The following is a 20,139-nucleotide window of genomic DNA, read 5'->3' as shown; positions in this document are numbered from 1 at the left end:
ATACAGTGTGCTGTGTATATACACTGTGCTGTGTATATACACTGTGTTGTGTATATATAATGTCCTGTATGTATGTATCTATACTGTGCTGTGTATATACACTGTGCTGTGTGTATATAAACTGTTCTGTGTATATACAGTGTGCTGTGTGTATATATACTGTGCTGTGTGTATATATACTGTTCTGTGTGTATATATAATGTGCTGTGTGTATATATACTGTGCTGTGTGTATATATACTGTGCTGTGTGTATATATACTGTGCTGTGTATATACACTGTGCTGTGTGTATATACACTGTGTATACTATACACTTTGTCACCCTGATTTCAGCATCAGTAATAATACATCAGATGGTGCACAATGCACTTATTGTGTCATAAAGAGCAAGGGTCGGACCTGCCCACAAATGTCCAAGGGAAATTTATGGTGGGCCCTATTGCCGGAGGGCCCCAGACCCTCTTCTTGGAGCCAGTTGGTAAGAGCAGGATCACAACCTAGTTCCCTTCTTTATAAAAGGGGTGCGTTCTTTGCATGACTTCTCTACTGGTTGGCCAAATTCGTCCCTCTGTGGTAGCTGGCCACACCCCCTCTGGAGGCTACCCACATCCTTTAAGGTGGGGCCCCTCTCATGCATTCTCTTAGGGGCCCTTGTGATGCAGCAAGCAGCATATTAGTGTTTTGTCAGCCATAGGGGCAACATGGATTTACTGGAAATATTTTGCACAACAAATGCACTGTACAGAATAGTCAATGTTTATTCATTAAAAAACATAAAACACTACTCGGTCGTCTGTAATACGCAATGTCCATGAAATCCTTCTGTAGCTAACGAGATCGAGCATAGAAAAGTTCTGAAAACTTTTTGTAAAACATTGAAGTTGTGTTACCTTCGCCCTCCTACACATCCGCCAGCTGGAAGTTTTCCCTGCACATTTCTTACACATGAACAATGAATGATTTTGTGGACAAGACCAGAAAATTGTGCTGAACCCTTTTTAATTGCTGTTTATTGTAAGGCATTTGTATCAAACATAGTTATCTATACAGCGCATGTATCCAGCTGCCGCCTGATAATGAAGGCATGACATATACAGTACATTGCTGCGCACAAAGTTCATTCTTTTAATGATATGAAAATAATTGTCACTTTGGTCTCACTTTATTCTGGCTATTTCCTCTTGATGCCTCGGATTATTGTGCTGAGTAGTCTGGACTCGCTCTGGTTTATGTGAACACCTATTAAGTGTTCAATTAGTTCTTTTTGATCCGGGAGAAGTGATCTTCGGTTGTGAGAAAATGTCTCTGCAAAATAAGAATTTGCAATGTGAAGCAATTGTCATTCTCTGAATACGTCATCGATATATCTGGGGCTGAGCGGAAGCCTAAGCAGGTATAATACTGCCCCCGCAGCCTAAATATATCCATCACTCATTCATCTAATCAACCTCTCATTCCCTTTGTATTATCTGCTTCCATCGCTGAAAGAAATTGGGTATAATTAAATGAAATGTTTTATATCAACTATATATCTATGTCTTGTGTCTGATTGTGTGTCTCCGAAACACTGCAAGTGAAACTACATCTCTTTCTCACACATGCACAAACACAGAGGCAATCACAAGGTATTAGACTAGCTTCCGAAACTTTTGCTTCGAGCAGACTTTCTAATGCAGGCATGTCCAACGTTGGCCCTCCAGATGTTTTGAAACTACACATCCCAGCATGCTTTGCAATAGTTTTAGCATTCTCTAATAGCAAAACTGTGGCAAAGCATGCTGGGATGTGTAGTTTCACAACATCTGGAGGGCCAACGTTGGACATGCCTGTTCTAGTGTATCTCTCTCTCTCTCTCTCTCTCTCTCTCTCTCTCTCTCTCTCTCTCTCTCTCTCTCTCTCTCTCTCTCTCTCTATATCTATATCTATATATATATATATATATATATATTGTATACACATGGCGGGGTCTTGCACTCCCAAAGAAAAAAAGAAATATGCAGACAACATAATGTAGATCGACGTTTCAATTTCATTATCGAGTATCCTGATGAAAATTTAGATAATGATACATTACACTGCTTGCATATTTCTTAAGCCATGAGTGCCGCACCTCTGCTATCTCTCTCTCTCTCTATATCTATATATATCTATCTATATATATATATATACATATATATATACTGTATATACTATTAAGCCCCCTCAAAGCAAAAGCTTTGAAGGCTAGTGTGCTACCTTCTTGTGCATGAGAAAGGGATGCAGTTTCACTCTCTGCCAGCAGATGGTCCACCTCTCCACTTTTTTCACTGCTTAGTTTGCTGGTCCCAGGGGTTGTGAACTGAAATGCACGAATGCGTTGCTAAACCTGACCATAATGAGCGCGATATGTGCAAAAAAATAAATCAATTGAATGTAGCCTTACGACCTCCCGACATTATAGACATAGATCAGGTGCGATATAACAATTGAATACCACCCATTGTCTTAGTTGATAAAAGTCGGACACATATCAAGAGACCCTAAATGAAGAGACTTAAATAAAACCCCAAGTCCTCCACACTAGACAGCAGGGAATCATGGTTTCATCTCTAAATTAGCTGTTGCTATAGTAGAATCCCCCTCCCCATGTTCTGTTCATTGTCACGGGATTCCCCCCTCCTCCTACCCCAGCCACAAGACTGCGGTCCCATTGCACCTTCCCCATGTCTTGCTCAGGTGATTCTGCTCCTCCAGCTGCCGCCGGGCTGCTGGCCCCCCTTTACATTGTCCTTTGAAAATTTCTGGGGACTGATTCTGGTTCACTTGCAAAAGCAATTTCTCTCTCTAATGGACAAAACCATGTGCACTGCAGGTGGGGCAGATGTAACAGGTGCAGAGAGATTTGGGTGGGGTTTGTACTTCAAAATGATTTCTATATTGCAGTGTAAAAATAAAGAAGCCAGTATTTACCCTGCACAGAAACAAAATAACACCCAAACGTAACCCTCTCTGCACATGTTACATCTGCCCCACCTGCAGTGCAGCATGAATTAGCTTTTGCAAGTGAACCAGAATCAGGCCCTATGTACATGTAGCGTGTATTAGGACTTACTTGATGTGATCTCTGAAATCAGAAACTTCTTCTCCCCTTCCTTCAGCTGCCTCCTCCCCAAGCCGTGCGTTCTGGAGAGCACGCAGTCCACATAGATATCCCAGAAAAGTTGTGCTAGGTCCCAAAAAAGGACGCCATGCTTAAAATTGTCAGACGACTTCAGGTATATCATAAAATCCCAGAATCCAGAGACAGAATCTGCTATCCGGGGCTTCTTCATCTCCAGGAGGATGGCTGTGGACGTCTCCCAACACTGGGGGTCCGCCCGGCCCAAGGCAAGGGGGTCAACTTGACCTTGACAAGAGATGGTGCGGATGCCGAATATCCCCAGGAGAAGCAGCGAGTATAATAGCTGCATAATACAGAGGTTTCTCCCCGTGCGTCCAGTGCTCATGTCACGTCAAGAGACCTTTAAATACAAAGGTAGGTGCAATAAGGATTATTGACACATGATAAGGAAACCATTCATGTCAAGCAGAGGAATCAATGGATTAGTTCCTATACATAACAATGGGAATGAGGTCATAGCACAGTGAAAGCAATGACCCACTCTCATGTCTCCCGGGACCTACACCGTACATGCCCAATAATGCTGAACTCTCTGAACCCAGTACTAGGCAGGAGCTAGGTGTTGGCTTGTGGAGACTACAGAGACAGGACTCAGCATCTCCTGACAAGACAAGCTGGACACTCATTTCTTTTTTCCTTACCAAAATAATGAGAATTAAGGTTCCCATTAATCTAGGGCATTGATGGCTAACCTTCACACTCCAGCTGTTGTTGAACTACACATCCCAGCAATTTGGCCATGCTAAATCTGATGCAGAGCATGCTGGGATGTGCAGTTCAACAAAATCTGGTGTCAAGGATCTAGGGTGTATTGGTGAAAATCCCGTGATTGTCGGCGGATCAGAGATATTAAACGCGTTTAAATATCCTGATTCCCCTGATAGTGGTGGGTATAGTGGAATCGCACATTTTAAACATGCTTCGCATACCCGATCCTGTCAGTGGATTGGTGCTTCCAGTGGGTCGGTGTATTGGAGGATCGCACCCGCTGATGTATGGGCACCTCCAATGATGTGTGTTGGGTGTGGATAGATGGGTAGATGTATGACACGGTGATAAGGGAGGAGAAGTGAGCCAGCGGAGAAGTGGCCCATGGCAACCAATCAGCACTGAAGTAACATCTGTAATTTGCATAATATAAAATTATACAGAGCAGCTGATTGGTTGTCATGGGCCACTCCTCCACTTGCTCACATCTCCTCCCTGCTTCATACATCTACCCCACAGAGTCAGTGGGCTGATATTAGACAGTATACAGTCAATGCATGCCGATGGTCAACACAAAACGACCCACACATGTTTATTGTTATTTTATCTTAATCTGAAAGCTAACCCTCCCCCTAGTACTGAACCCTAATCCACTACCTAGTACCCAACCTTAACCCTCCTCCTAGTACCCAACCCTAATCCTTCACCTAGTACCCAACCCTAACCCTCCCCCTAGTACTGAACCCTAATCCACCACTTAGTACCCAACCCTGACCATCTTCCCAGTAAACCCTAACCCTCCTCCTAGTACCCAACCCTGACCCTCCCCTAGTACCCAATCCTAACCTTCCCCCTAGTACCTAACCCTCCCCCTAGTACCCAACCCTGACCCTTCCCTAGTACCCAGTCCTAACACTCCCCCTAGTACCCAACCCTAACCCTCCCCCTAGTACCCAAACCTAACCCTCCCCCTAGTACCCAATCCTAATCCACCACCTAGTACCCAACCCTGACCATCTTCCCAGTACCCAACCCTAACCCTCCCCCTAGTACCTCCCCCTAGTACCCAATCCTAACCCTCCTCCTAGAACCCAATCTAACCCTCCCCCTAGTACTTAACCCTAACCCTCCCCCTAGTATCCAACCATAGTCCACCACCTAGTACTCAACCCTGACCATATTCCCAGTATCCAACCCTAACCATCCTCCTCGTACCCAACCCTAACCCTCCCTCTAGTACTTAACCCTAACCCTCCCCTAGTACGCAATTCCTAACCCTCCTCCTAGTACCCAACCCTTACCCTCCCCCTAGATCCCAACCCTAACCCTACCCCTAGTACCCATTCCTAACCCTCCTCCTAGTACCCAACCCTCCCCCTAGTACTTAACCCTAACCCTCCCCTAGTACCCAATCTAACCCTCCCCCTAGTACTTAACCCTAACCCTCCCCCTAGTACCCAACCCTAATCCACCACCTCGTACCCAACCCTAACTCTCCCCCTAGTACCCAATCCTAACCCTCCCCCTAGTACCCAACCCTAATCCACCTAGTACCCAACCCTGACCATTTCCCAGCACCCAACCCTAACCCTCCCCCTAGTACCCAACCTTAACCCTCTTACTAGTACCCAACCCTAGCTCTCCCCTTAGTACTCAACCTTAAGCCTCTTACTAGTACCAACCTTAACCCTCCCCCTAGTACCCAACCCTGACCCTCTTCCTAGTACCCAATCCTAACCCTCCCCCTAGTACCCAACCTTAACCCTCCCCCTAGTACCCAACCCTGACCCTCTTCCTAGTACCCAACCCTGACCCTCTTCCTAGTACCCAACCCTAACCCTCCCCCTAGTACCCAACCCTGACCCTCTTCCTAGTACCCAACCCTAACCCTCCCCTTGTACCCAACCTTAACCCTCCCCCTAGTACCCAACACTGACCCTCTTCCTAGTACCCAACCCTGACCCTCTTCCTAGTACCCAACCCTAACCCTCCCCCTAGTACCCAACCTTGACCCTCTTCCTAGTACCCAACCCTAACCCTCCCCTTGTACCCAACCTGACCCTCCTCCTAGTGCCTAACCCTCCTCCTAGTGCCTAACCCTCCCCCTCGTGCCTAACCCTCCCCCTAGTACCCAACCCTAACCCTCTAGTACCCAACCTTAACCCTCCCCCTAGTACCCAACCTTACCCTCCTCCTAGTACCCAACCCTGACCCTCTTCCTAGTACCCAACCCTAACCCTCCCCCTTGTACCCAACCCTGACCCTCTTCCTAGTACCCAACCCTAACCCTCCTCCTAGTGCCTAACCCTCCCCCTCGTGCCTAACCCTCCCCCTAGTACCCAACCCTAACCCTCTAGTACCCAACCTTACCCCTCCCCCTAGTACCCAACCCTAACCCTCTTCCTGGTACCCAACTTAACCCTACCCATCCCTGACCCTCCCCCTAGTACCCTAACCCTATGCTGGCCGTTCGCACATTGATCTTTTGACCCTGTTGGCCTTTTGACCCTGGCAACCTAATGAATTTGGCCCATTTGGAACCGACCTAGTGACTATGTACTGTCTATGCTCCACCCAGGTACCTAGGACGCCGCTTCTGCCAGACAAGTGACAAATGCGTAACGTAAGCGTCTCCTACACCAACAAGTACTATAAGAGAATGTTATAACATGGAAGCAGAGCCGACTGCCCATTATATCCAGGATGCTGACTTCTGTGGCATATTACACATATGCTTTAACAAAGGTTTCCCATAAAGCATTATCATATTAATTGCATGTGGTCCTTCATAATGAGGGAGACTGGATAAATAAATGGCATTTCCCAGCTTTGCTGTGCCGGAGAAGCCGTTTGTTCACTGAATTCCGATATATGTCTATTAATAATGCATCCCACAGCCATCTGCATTCTGCGCTAACCAGCGTCATTCCCATTATCTTTCCCATTACTTTTCTTAGTTCTCAATTTAGAGGAAAATAGTACGACAGCTTCCAATTTGTGCCGACGCAGATGACAGAAGTGACCGGCGCAGCACCAAGCAGTCAATGTATTTTTATAATCACCATTTGGGTTTATTATATTACCGGTTGGCACAAGCATTTTACGCAGAATCTTGTCCCAATAACATCAGGCCCTACCCCAGTGAAGCTTACACTCTATGGGGTCTATGTATCGAGAGTGAGAGAGAGATAATGTGGAGAGAGATAATGTGGAGAGAGATAAAGTACCAGGCACCACCTGTAACATGGCAGTCGGGAGCTGATTGGCTGGTGGTTTATCTCTTTCTATGGCTTAGTAAATAGGTGTAGTATTCTATGTAAAGCGCTGCAGAATATGTGTGCACTATATAAATAACTATTTACTGTATAAAGAAATACACCTAGGCACCAGCAATGACTTACACTAACACACTGCTAGTACCACTGACCTACTGCTAGTGTCACAGGTCCACACTACTAGAGTCACAGGTCCAACTGCTAGTGTCACAGGACCTAATGCTAGTGTCACAGGACCTCCTGCTAGTGTCACTGGTCCAACTGCTAGTGTCACAGGACCTACTGCTAGCGTCACAGGACCTCCTGCTAGAGTCACAGGGCCTACTGCTAGTGTCACAGTACCTACTGCTAGTGTCACAGGTCCAACTGCTAGTGTCACAGGTCCAATTGCTAGTGTCACAGAACCTACTGCTAGTGTCACAGGACCTCCTGTTAGTGTCACTGGACCTCCTGATAGTGTCACAGGACCTACTGCTAGTGTCACAGGACCTCCTGCTAGTGTCACTGGTCCAACTGCTAGTATCACAGGACCTAATGCTAGTGTCACAGGACCTCCTGCTAGAGTCACAGGGTCTACTGCTGGTGTCACTGGTCCAACTGCTAGTGTCACAGGACCTCCTGTTAGTGTCACTGGACCTCCTGCTAGTGTCACTGGTCCAACTGCTAGTATCACAGGACCTAATGCTAGTGTCACAGGACCTCCTGCTAGAGTCACAGGGTCTACTGCTGGTGTCACTGGTCCAACTGCTAGTGTCAAAGGACCTACTGCTAGTGTCACAGGTCCAACTGCTAGTGTCACAGGTCTTACTCCTAGTGTCACAGGTCCTACTGCTAGTGTCACAGGTCCAACTGCTAGTGTCACAGGTCTTACTCCTAGTGTCACAGGTCCAAGTGCTAGTGTCACAGGACCTACTGCTAGTGTCATAGGAGGTCCAACTGCTAGTGTCGCAGGACCTCCTGCTAGTGTCACAGGACCTACTGCTAGTGTCACAGATCCATCCTACTGCTAGTGTCACAGGACCTTCTTCTAGTGTCACAGGTCCACACTGCTAGTAACACAGGTCCTAATGTTAGTTTGACAGGGCCTACTGTTAGTGTAACAGGTCCACAATACTAGTGCAATAAGTCATACTGCTAGTGTCACAGGACCATACTGCTAATTTCACTGGAACTACTGCTAGAGTCACAGGGTCTACTGCTGGTGTTACTGGTCCAACTGCTAGTGTCACAGCTCCAACTGCTAGTGTCACAGGACCTACTGCTAGTGTCACAGGACCTCCTGCTAGTGTCACTGGTCCAACTGCTAGTATCACAGGACCTACTGCTAGTGTCGCAGGACCTCCTGCTAGTGTCACAGGACCTACTGCTAGTGTCACAGATCCTACTGCTAGTGTCACAGGACCTTCTTCTAATGTCACAGGTCCACACTGCTAGTATCACAGGACCTAATGCTAGTGTCACTGGTCCAACTGCTAGTATCACAGGACCTAATGCTAGTGTCACAGGACCTCCTGCTAGAGTCACAGGGTCTACTGCTGGTGTCACTGGTCCAACTGCTAGTGTCACAGGACCTCCTGTTAGTGTCACTGGACCTCCTGATAGTGTCACAGGACCTCCTGTTAGTGTCACTGGACCTCCTGCTAGTGTCACTGGTCCAACTGCTAGTATCACAGGACCTAATGCTAGTGTCACAGGACCTCCTGCTAGAGTCACAGGGTCTACTGCTGGTGTCACTGGTCCAACTGCTAGTGTCACAGGACCTACTGCTAGTGTCAAAGGACCTACTGCTAGTGTCACAGGTCCAACTGCTAGTGTCACAGGTCTTACTCCTAGTGTCACAGGTCCAACTGCTAGTGTCACAGGACCTACTGCTAGTGTCATAGGAGGTCCAACTGCTAGTGTCGCAGGACCTCCTGCTAGTGTCACAGGACCTACTGCTAGTGTCACAGATCCTACTGCTAGTGTCACAGGACCTTCTTCTAGTGTCACAGGTCCACACTGCTAGTAACACAGGTCCTAATGTTAGTTTGACAGGGCCTACTGTTAGTGTAACAGGTCCACAATACTAGTGCAATAAGTCATACTGCTAGTGTCACAGGACCATACTGCTAATTTCACTGGAACTACTGCTAGAGTCACAGGGTCTACTGCTGGTGTTACTGGTCCAACTGCTAGTGTCACAGCTCCAACTGCTAGTGTCACAGGACCTACTGCTAGTGTCACAGGACCTCCTGCTAGTGTCACTGGTCCAACTGCTAGTATCACAGGACCTACTGCTAGTGTCGCAGGACCTCCTGCTAGTGTCACAGGACCTACTGCTAGTGTCACAGATCCTACTGCTAGTGTCACAGGACCTTCTTCTAATGTCACAGGTCCACACTGCTAGTAACACAGGTCCTAATGTTAGTTTGACAGGGCCTACTGTTAGTGTAACAGGTCCACAATACTAGTGCAATAAGTCATACTGCTAGTGTCACAGGACCATACTGCTAATTTCACTTGAACTACTGCTAGTGTCGCAGGAACTACTGCTATTGTCACAGGTCCACACTACTAGTGTCACAGTTCCTACTGCTAGTGTCTCAAGAGCTACTTCTAGTGTAACAGGTCCTACTGCTAGTGTCACAGGTCCTACTGCTAGTGTCACAGGTCCATACTGCTAGTGTCACAGGTCCATACTGCTAGTGTCACAGGTCCATACTGCTTGTTTCAAAGGTCCATACTGTTGGGGTTAAAGGTCCACACTGCCAGTGTCAAAGGTCCTACTGCTAGTGTCACAGGTCCACACTGCTAGTGACACAGGACCTCCTGCTAGTGTCATAGATCCTACTGCTAGTGTCACAGGACCACCTTCTGCTAGTGTCACAGTGTTACACTGCTAGTGTCACAGGACCACGTTCTGCTAGTGTCAAAGTGTTACACTGCTAGTATAACAGATCCTACTGCCAGTGTCACAGTTCCTAATGCTAGTGTCACAGGACCTCCTGCTAGTGTCACTGGTCCAACTGCTAGTATCACAGTACCTACTGCTAGTGTCACAGGACCTACTGCTAGTGTCACAGGACCTACTGCTAGTGTCACAGGACCTCCTGTTAGTGTCACTGGTCCAACTGCTAGTATCACAGGACCTACTGCTAGTGTCACAGGACCTCCTGCTAGAGTCACAGGGTCTACTGCTGGTGTCACTCTTCCAACTGCTAGTGTCACAGGACCTCCTGCTAGAGTCACAGGGTCTACTGCTGGTGTCACTGGTCCAACTGCTAGTATCACAGTACCTACTGCTAGTGTCACAGGACCTACTGCTAGTGTCACAGGACCTCCTGTTAGTGTCACTGGTCCAACTGCTAGTATCACAGGACCTACTGCTAGTGTCACAGGACCTCCTGCTAGAGTCACAGGGTCTACTGCTGGTGTCACATGACCTACTGCTAGTGTCACTGGTAAAACTGCTAGTATCACATGACCTACTGCTAGTGTCACAGGACCTCCTGTTAGTGTCACTGGTCCAACTGCTAGTATCACAGGACCTACTGCTAGTGTCACAGGACCTCCTGCTAGAGTCACAGGGTCTACTGCTGGTGTCACTGGTCCAACTGCTAGTGTCACAGGTCCAACTGCTAGTGTCACAGGACCTACTGCTAGTGTCACAGGACCTCCTGCTAGTGTCACTGGTCCAACTGCTAGTATCACAGGACCTACTGCTAGTGTCACAGGACCTCCTGCTAGTGTCACTGGTCCAACTGCTAGTATCACAGGACCTAGTGCTAGTGTCACAGGACCGCCTGCTAGAGTCACAGGGCCTACTGCTAGTGTCACAGGTCCTACTGCTAGTGTCAAAGGACCGCCTGCTAGTGTCACAGTCCAACTGCTAGTGTCACAGGTCTTACTCCTAGTGTCACAGGTCCAACTGCTAGTGTCACAGGACCTATTGCTAGTGTCATAGGAGGTCCAACTGCTAGTGTCACAGGACCTACTGCTAGTGTCACAGGACCTCCTGCTAGAGTCACAGGGTCTACTGCTGGTGTCACTGGTCCAACTGCTAGTGTCACAGGTCCAACTGCTAGTGTCACAGGACCTACTGCTAGTGTCACAGGACCTCCTGCTAGTGTCACAGATCCTACTGCTAGTGTCACAGGACCTTCTTCTAGTGTCACAGGTCCACACTGCTAGTAACACAGGTCCTAATGTTAGTTTGACAGGGCCTACTGTTAGTGTTACAGGTCCACAATACTAGTGCAATAAGTCATACTGCTAGTGTCACAGGACCATACTGCTAACTTCACTGGAACTACTGCTAGTGTCGCAGGAACTACTGCTAGTGTCACTGGTCCAACTGCTAGTATCACAGGACCTACTGCTAGTGTCACAGGACCTCCTGCTAGAGTCACAGGGCCTACTGCTAGTGTCACAGGGCCTACTGCTAGTGTCACAGGGCCTACTGCTAGTGTCACAGGACCTACTGCTAGTGTCACAGGTCTTACTCCTAGTGTCACAGGTCCCACTCCTAGTGTCACAGGTCCAACTGCTAGTGTCACAGGACCTACTGCTAGTGTCATAGGAGGTCCAACTGCTAGTGTCGCAGGACCTCCTGCTAGTGTCACAGAACCCACTGCTAGTGCCTCAGATCCTACTGCTAGTGTCACAGGACCTTCTTCTAGATTCACAGGTCCACACTGCTAGTAACACAGGTCCTAATGTTAGTTTGACAGGGCCTACTGTTAGTGTAACAGGTCAACAATACTAGTGCAATAAGTCATACTGCTAGTGTCACAGGACCATACTGCTAATTTCACTTGAACTACTGCTAGTGTCGCAGGAACTACTGCTATTGTCACAGGTCCACACTACTAGTGTCACAGTTCCTACTGCAAGTGTCTCAAGAGCTACTTCTAGTGTAACAGGTCCTACTGCTAGTGTCACAGGTCCTACTGCTTGTTTCAAAGGTCCATACTGTTGGTGTAACTGGTCCACACTGCTGGGGTTAAAGGTCCTACTGCTAGTGTCACAGGTCCACATTGCTAGTGACACAGGACCTCCTGCTAGTGTCACAGATCCTACTGCTAGTGTCACAGGACCACCTTCTGCTAGTGTCACAGTGTTACACTGCTAGTGTCACAGATCCTACTGCTAGTGTCACAGGACCACCTTCTGCTAGTGTCAAAGTGTTACACTGCTAGTATAACAGATCCTACTGCCAGTGTCACAGTTCCTAATGCTAGTGTAACAGGACCTCCTGATAGTGTCACAGGACCTCCTGCTAGTGTCACTGGTCCAACTGCTAGTATCGCAGTACCTACTGCTAGTGTCACAGGACCTACTGCTAGTGTCACAGGTCCAACTGCTGGTGTCTCAGGTCCAACTGCTAGTGTCACAGGACCTACTGCTAGTGTCACAGGACCTCCTGTTAGTGTCACTGGACCTCCTGCTAGTGTCACTGGTCCAACTGCTAGTATCACAGGACCTACTGCTAGTGTCACAGGACCTCCTGCTGGAGTCACAGGGCCTACTGCTAGTGTCAATGGTCCAACTGCTAGTATCACAGGACCTACTGCTAGTGTCACAGGACCTACTGCTAGTGTCACAGGACCTCCTGCTAGTGTCAAAGGACCTCCTGCTAGTATCACAGGACCTACTGCTAGTGTCACAGGACCTACTGCTAGTGTCACAGGTCCAACTGCTAGTGTCTCATGTCCAACTGCTAGTGTCACTGGACCTCCTGCTAGTGTCACTGGTCCAACTGCTAGTATCACAGAACCTACTGCTAGTGTCACAGGACCTACTGCTAGTGTCACATGACCTCCTGCTAGTGTCACAGGACCTCCTGCTAGTATCACAGGACCTACTGCTAGTGTCACAGGACCTCCTGCTAGAGTCACAGGACCTACTGCTAGTGTCACAGGTCCTACTGCTAGTGTCACAGGACCTACTGCTAGTGTCACAGGTCCAACTGCTAGTGTCACAGGTCTTACTCCTAGTGTCACGGGTCCAACTGCTAGTGTCACAGGACCTATTGCTAGTGTCATAGGAGGTCCAACTGCTAGTGTCGCAGGACCTCCTGCTAGTGTCACAGGACCTACTGCTAGTTTCACAGATCCTACTGCTAGTGTCACAGGACCTTCTTCTGGTGTCACATGTCCACACTGCTAGTAGCACAGGTCCTAATGTTAGTTTGACAGGGCCTACTGTTAGTGTAACAGGTCCACAATACTAGTGCAATAAGTCATACTGCTAGTGTCACAGGACCATACTGCTAATTTCACTGGAACTACTGCTAGTGTCGCAGGAACTACTGCTATTGTCACAGGTCCACACTACTAGTGTCACAGTTCCTACTGCTAGGGTCTCAAGAGCTACTGCTAGTGTAACAGGTCCCACTGCTAGTGTCACAGGTCCATACTGCTAGTGTCACAGGAGCTACTGCTTGTTTCAAAGGTCCATACTGTTGGTGTAACTGGTCCACACTGCTGGGGTTAAAGGTCCACACTGCCAGTGTCACAGATCCTACTGCTAGTGTCACAGGACCACCTTCTGCTAGTGTTACAGTGTTACACTGCTAGTGTCATAGGACCTTCTGCTAGTGTCACAGATCCTACTGCTAGTGTCACAGGACCACCTTCTGCTAGTGTCAAAGTGTTACACTGCTAGTATAACAGATCCTACTGCCAGTGTCACAGTTCCTAATGCTAGTGTAACAGGACCTCCTGCTAGTGTCACAGGACCTCCTGCTAGTGTCACTGGTCCAACTGCTAGTATCGCAGTACCTACTGCTAGTGTCACAGGACCTACTGCTAGTGTCACAGGTCCAACTGCTAGTGTCTCAGGTCCAACTGCTAGTGTCACAGGACCTCCTGTTAGTGTCACTGGACCTCCTGCTAGTGTCACTGGTCCAACTGCTAGTATCACAGGACCTACTGCTAGTGTCACAGGACCTCCTGCTAGAGTCACAGGGCCTACTGCTAGTGTCACTGGTCCAACTGCTAGTATCACAGGACCTACTGCTAGTGTCACATGACCTACTGCTAGTGTCACAGGACCTCCTGCTAGTGTCAAAGGACCTCCTGCTAGTATCACAGGACCTACTGCTAGTGTCACAGGACCTCCTGCTAGAGTCACAGGACCTCCTGGTAGAGTCACAGGGCCTACTGCTAGTGTCACAGGTCCTACTGCTAGTGTCACAGGACCTACTGCTAGTGTCACAGGTCCAACTGCTAGTATCTCAGGTCCAACTGCTAGTATCTCATGTCCAACTGCTAGTGTCACAGGACCTACTGCTAGTGTCACAGGACCTCCTGTTAGTGTCACTGGACCTTCTGCTAGTGTCACTGGTCCAACTGCTAGTATCACAGGACCTACTGCTAGTGTCACAGGACCTCCTGCTAATGTCACAGGACCTCCTACTAGTATCACAGGACCTACTACTAGTGTCACAGGACCTCCTGCTAGAGTCACAGGGCCTACTGCTAGTGTCACAGGACCTACTGCTAGTGTCACAGGTCCAACTGCTAGTGTCACAGGTCTTACTCCTAGTGTCACAGGTCCAACTGCTAGTGTCACAGGACCTATTGCTAGTGTCATAGGAGGTCCAACTGCTAGTGTCGCAGGACCTCCTGCTAGTGTCACAGGACCTACTGCTAGTTTCACAGATCCTACTGCTAGTGTCACAGGACATTCTTCTGGTGTCACATGTCCACACTGCTAGTAGCACAGGTCCTAATGTTAGTTTGACAGGGCCTACTGTTAGTGTAACAGGTCCACAATACTAGTGCAATAAGTCATACTGCTAGTGTCACAGGACCATACTGCTAATTTCACTGGAACTACTGCTAGTGTCGCAGGAACTACTGCTATTGTCACAGGTCCACACTACTAGTGTCACAGTTCCTACTGCTAGTGTCTCAAGAGCTACGGCTAGTGTAACAGGTCCTACTGCTAGTGTCACAGGTCCATACTGTTAGTGTCACAGGAGCTACTGCTTGTTTCAAAGGTCCATACTGTTGGTGTAACTGGTCCACACTGCTGGGGTTAAAGGTCCACACTGCCAGTGTCGCAGATCCTACTGCTAGTGTCACAGGACCACCTTCTGCTAGTGTCCCAGTGTTACACTGCTAGTGTCATAGGACCTCCTTCTAGTGTCACAGATCCTACTGCTAATGTCACAGGACTACCTTCTGCTAGTGTCACAGATCCTACTGCTAGTTTCACAGGACCTACTGCTAGTGTCAAAGTGTTACACTGCTAGTATAACAGATCCTACTGCCAGTGTCACAGATCCTAATGCTAGTGTCACAGGACCTCCTGCTAGTGTCATAGGACCTACTGCTAGTGTCACAGGTCCACACTGCTAGTGTCACAGGACTACATTGATAGTAACAGAGGTCCTACTGCTAGTTTGACAGGGCCCACCTTTAGTGTCGCAGGTCCACAATACTAGTGCAATAGATCCTACTGCTAGTGTCACAGGTGCACACTATTAGTGTCACACTGCTTGTGTCATATCAGCCAACCATGAGCAATATAGAAATATGCAGCCTAAGACAGAAAACTATTTCCATATAAATGACTTTATGAGAGAGAGAGAGTGTAAGTGTGTGGACTGTAATCAGCTGCAGTTATAGACTATTCAGTATAAGATAACAGCAGCCTATCTGCCTGTTCAGCAAGAGCTTGGCTATTATCACTACAAAACAAGGAAGTCAGGACATTAACATTATAGTATTTTCCTCCTGTAGTTTACCTTATCTACTGTATGGAACCTGTCACTGATTAGCTAGGTCACAGAATAGCATACATTCTCTTTATGCAAATTCTGTTTTTATAACAAGTGTCCCTGGAAATTCCTGCACAACAACAAAAACTCATCTGCAAATGTATAATTCAGTTCCAGACTGCAGGTGCTGATGCAGGTGATCGTGCAGGTGAGAATACAGGTAATCTTGCAGGTGTAGCATACAGGTGATTATACAGGCGATCATGCAGGTGTAGAATACAGGTGATTATGCAGGTGTAGCATAGAGGTGATCATGCAGGTGAGAATACAGGTGATTATGCAGGTGTAGCATAGAGGTGATCATGCAGGTGTAGCATACAGGTGAGAATACAGGTGTAGAATACAGGCGATCATGCAGGTGTAGCATACAGGTGATCATGCAAGTGAGAATACAGGTGAGCATACAGGTGATCATGCAGGTGTAGCATACAGGTGAGAATACAGGTGATCTTGCAGGTGTAGCATACAGGTGAGAATACGGGTGATCATGCAGGTGAGAATAATACAGATGAGAATACAGGTGTAGAATAGAGGTGATCATGCAGGTGTAGCATACAGGTGATCATGCAGGTGTAGAATACAGGTGAGCATACAGGTGAGAATAAAGGTGTAGCATACAGGTGATCATGCAGGTGTAGCATACAGGCGATCTTGCAGGTGTAGCATACAGGCGATCATGCAGGTGTAGCATACAGGTGATCATGCAGGTGCAGCATACAGGTGAGAATAAAGGTGTAGCATACAGGTGATCATGCAGGTGTAGTATACAGGCGATCTTGCAGGTGTAGCATACAGGCGATCATGCAGGTCTAGCATACAGGTGATCATGCAGGTGTAGCATACAGGCGATCCTGCAGATGTAGCATACAGGTGATCATGCAGGTGTAGCATACAGGGGAGAATATAGGTGATCATGCAGGTGAAGCATACAGGCGATCATGCAGGTGTAGCATACAGGCGATCCTGCAGGTGTAGCATACAGGCGATCATGCAGGTGTAGCATACAGGCGATCCTGCAGGTGTAGTATACAGGTGATCATGCAGGTGTAGGTGTTGTATGCAGGGGATTATGCATAAAATACAGGTGTAACATACAGGTGAGAATACAGGTGTAGCATACAGGTGAGACACTGCACAGTGTATAGAACAGGTAAGGTACAGTGCCGGACAGCCTGATCACCCGATGCTACTGTATGTGCGGGATAATGCGGCCGGTGACTGAGCCGCTGTCCGTGGTGCTGACTCTCTGCGGAGGTTCAATCCGCAGCTGCAATATACCGTGTATTCTCCGTGCTCGTCACTTTACTACCCAAGTGCCCCTCCAGTCCCTGCACCCACAACTACCGCTCCAGTCCCTGCACCCCCAACTACCCCTCCAGTACCTGCAACCACAACTACCGCTCCAGTCCGTGCAACCCCTACTGCCCCTCCAGTCCCTGCAACCCCTACTACCGCTCCAGTCCCTGCATCCCCAACTACCCCTCCAGTCCCTACACTCCCAACTACCCCTCCAGTCCCTACACTCCCAACTACCCCTCCACTCTCTGCACCCCCAACTACCGCTCCAGTCCCTGCATCCCCAACTACCCCTCCAGTCCCTACACTCCCAACTACCCCTCCAGTCCCTACACTCCCAACTACCCCTCCACTCTCTGTACCCCCAACTACCCCTCCAGTCCCTGCACCCCCAACTACCCCTCCAGTCCCTGCAACCACAACTGCCCCTCCAGTCCCTGCAACCCCTACTGCCCCTCCAGTCCCTGCAACCCCAACTACCGCTCCAGTCCCTGCAACCACAACTGCCCCTCCAGTCCCTGCAACCACAACTACCGCTCCAGTCCCTGCACCCCCTACTGCCCCTCCAGTCCCTGCAACCACAACTACCGCTCCAGTCCCTGCAACCCCTACTGCCAATCCAGTCCCTACACTCCCAACTACCCCTCCAGTCCCTGCACCCCCAACTACCGCTCCAGTTTCTACACCCACAACTACCGCTCCAGTCCCTACACTCCCAACTACCCCTCCAGTCCCTGCAACCCCTACTGCCCCTGCACCCCCAACTACCCCTCCAGTCCCTGCACCCCCAACTGCCCCTCCAGTCCCTGCAACCCCTACTGCCCCTCCAGTCCCTGCACCCACAACTACCGCTCCAGTCCCTACACTCCCAACTACCCCTCCAGTCCCTACACCCCCTACTGCCCCTCCAGTCCCTACACCCACAACTACCGCTCCAGTCCCTACACTCCCAACTACCCCTCCAGTCCCTGCACCCCCAACTACCGCTCCAGTCCCTACACCCCCAACTACCGCTCCAGTCCCTACACTCCCAACTACCCCTCCAGTCCCTGCATCCCCAACTACCCCTCCAGTCCCTAAACCCACAACTGTCCTTCCAGTCCCTACACTCCCAACTATCCCTCCAGTCCCTGCAACCACAACTACGCCTCCAGTCCCTGCACCCCCAACTACCCCTCCAGTCCTTGCACCCCAACTGTCCCTTCAGTCCCTGCACTCCCAACTACCGCTCCAGTCCCTACACCCACAACTGTCCCTCCAATATTGTATCTCCTCTCACTCATCCTCTATAACTGTATCACACACACACACACACACACACACACACACACACACACACACACACACACACACACACACACGCACGGGGACATACCTGGTGCAATGTGACAGCTGAGAGGAGGAATCCTGTGGCCCCTGTGAGATGACCCTTCTCAGGCTCCCTGGATCTCCGTCTGGTCCAGCGCTCTCAGGGCATCACTTACTCTTGTTAATAAGGGGGAGTGACCGGGGCTCCTGTTCTTCTACGTCAAAGTCAAGTGCTGCTGCGGGGCTTGGAGATGTCACTGGCAACAAGTGCTCCGACACAACCCCCCCCCCCCCCTTCCTGCCCAGCACCTGGTAGGTGACTCTGTACCCCTGTAATCTGCACCTGGCAGGTGGCACTGTACCCCTGTAATCTGCACCTAGCAGGTGGCACTGTACCCCTGTAATCTGCACCTGGCAGGTGACACTGTACCCCTGTAATCTGCACCTAGCAGGTGGTACTGTACCCCTGTAATCTGCACCTAGCAGGTGGTACTGTACCCCTGTAATCTGCACCTGGCAGGTGACACTGTACCCCTGTAATCTGCACCAAACAGGTGACACTGTACCCCTGTAATCTGCACCTGGCATGTGACAGTACCCATGTAACCTGCACCTGGCTGGGTACACTGTAGCATGTGTTACTGTACCCCTGTAATCTGCATCTGGCATGTGAGTATATACCCCTGTAATCTGCACCAGGTAGGTGACACTGTACCCCTGTAATTTGCACCTGGCATGTAACTGTACCCCTGTAATCTGCACCTGGCAGGTGACACTGTATCCCTGTAATATGCACCTGGCAGGTAACACGGTACCCTTGTAATCTGCACCTGGCAGGTAGCATTGTACCCCTATAATCCGCACCTGGCAGGTGACACTGTACCCCTGTAATCTGCACATGGCATGTGACAGTACCCCTGTAACCTGCACCTGGCAGGTGACACTGTACCCCTGTAATCTGCACCTGAGAGGTGACACTATACCCCTGTAATCTGCACCTGGCAGGTGACACTGTATCCCTGTAATCTGCACCTGGCAGGTGACACTGTACCCCTGTAATCTGCACCTGGCAGGTGACACTGTATCTCTGTAATCTGCACCAGGTAGGTGACACTGTACCCGTGTAATCTGCACCTGGCATGTAACTGTACCCCTGTAATCTGCACCTGGCAGGTGACACTGTATCCCTTTAATATGCACCTGGCAGGTGACACTGTACCCCTGTAATCTGCACCTGGCAGGTAGCATTGTACCCCTGTAATCTGCACCTGGCAGGTGACACTGTCCCCCTGTAATCTGCACCTGAGAGGTGACACTGTACCCCTAAAATTTGCACCTGGCAGGTGACACTGTACCCCTGTAATCTGCACCTGGCATGTGACAGTACCCCTGTAACCTGCACCTGGCAGGTGACACTGTACCCCTGTAATCTGCACCTGAGAGGTGACACTGTACCCCTGTAATCTGCACCTGGCAGATGACACTGTACCCCTGTAATCTGCACCTGGCAGGTGACACTGTACCCCTGTAATCTGCACCTGGCATGTGACAGTACCCCTGTAACCTGCACCTGGCAGGTGACACTGTCCCCCTGTAATCTGCACCTGAGAGGTGACACTGTACCG

At 49.3% G+C, this 20,139-nt stretch overlaps 1 protein-coding gene across 1 annotated transcript; it reads right to left on the bottom strand.

The window, feature by feature from the left end:
* Window positions 1–1,000: 1,000 nt before the first annotated feature.
* On the bottom strand, window positions 1,001–18,686 carry FAM237A (family with sequence similarity 237 member A). The gene is made up of 3 exons (XM_083152072.1): window positions 18,582–18,686; window positions 3,092–3,500; window positions 1,001–1,305 (listed from the first exon to the last, which is right to left on the bottom strand). The coding sequence occupies exons 2-3, from the start codon at window positions 3,483–3,485 to the stop codon at window positions 1,172–1,174; spliced, it is 528 nt and encodes a 175-aa protein (XP_083008198.1). The 5' UTR covers window positions 3,486–3,500; window positions 18,582–18,686; the 3' UTR covers window positions 1,001–1,171.
* Between the last annotated feature and the right edge of the window lie 1,453 nt (window positions 18,687–20,139).

Source organism: Crinia signifera, chromosome 7 (assembly GCF_055691185.1).
Source record: "Crinia signifera chromosome 7, ASM5569118v1, whole genome shotgun sequence".
In the NCBI taxonomy this organism is placed as follows: domain Eukaryota; kingdom Metazoa; phylum Chordata; class Amphibia; order Anura; family Myobatrachidae; genus Crinia; species Crinia signifera.
Note: the sequence above shows the minus strand (reverse complement) of the source record. Positions and strands in the feature narration are given on the sequence as shown.

Excerpts from the sequence above, each read along its gene's own strand:
- FAM237A (XM_083152072.1), bottom strand. The coding sequence starts at position 3,485 with ATGAGCACTGGACGCACGGGGAGAAACCTCTGTATTATGCAGCTATTA. Across the intron at positions 1,306-3,091 it reads GATTTCAGAGATCACATCAA|AGACATTTTCTCACAACCGA; the intron begins GTAAGTCCTAAT and ends CTTATTTTGCAG.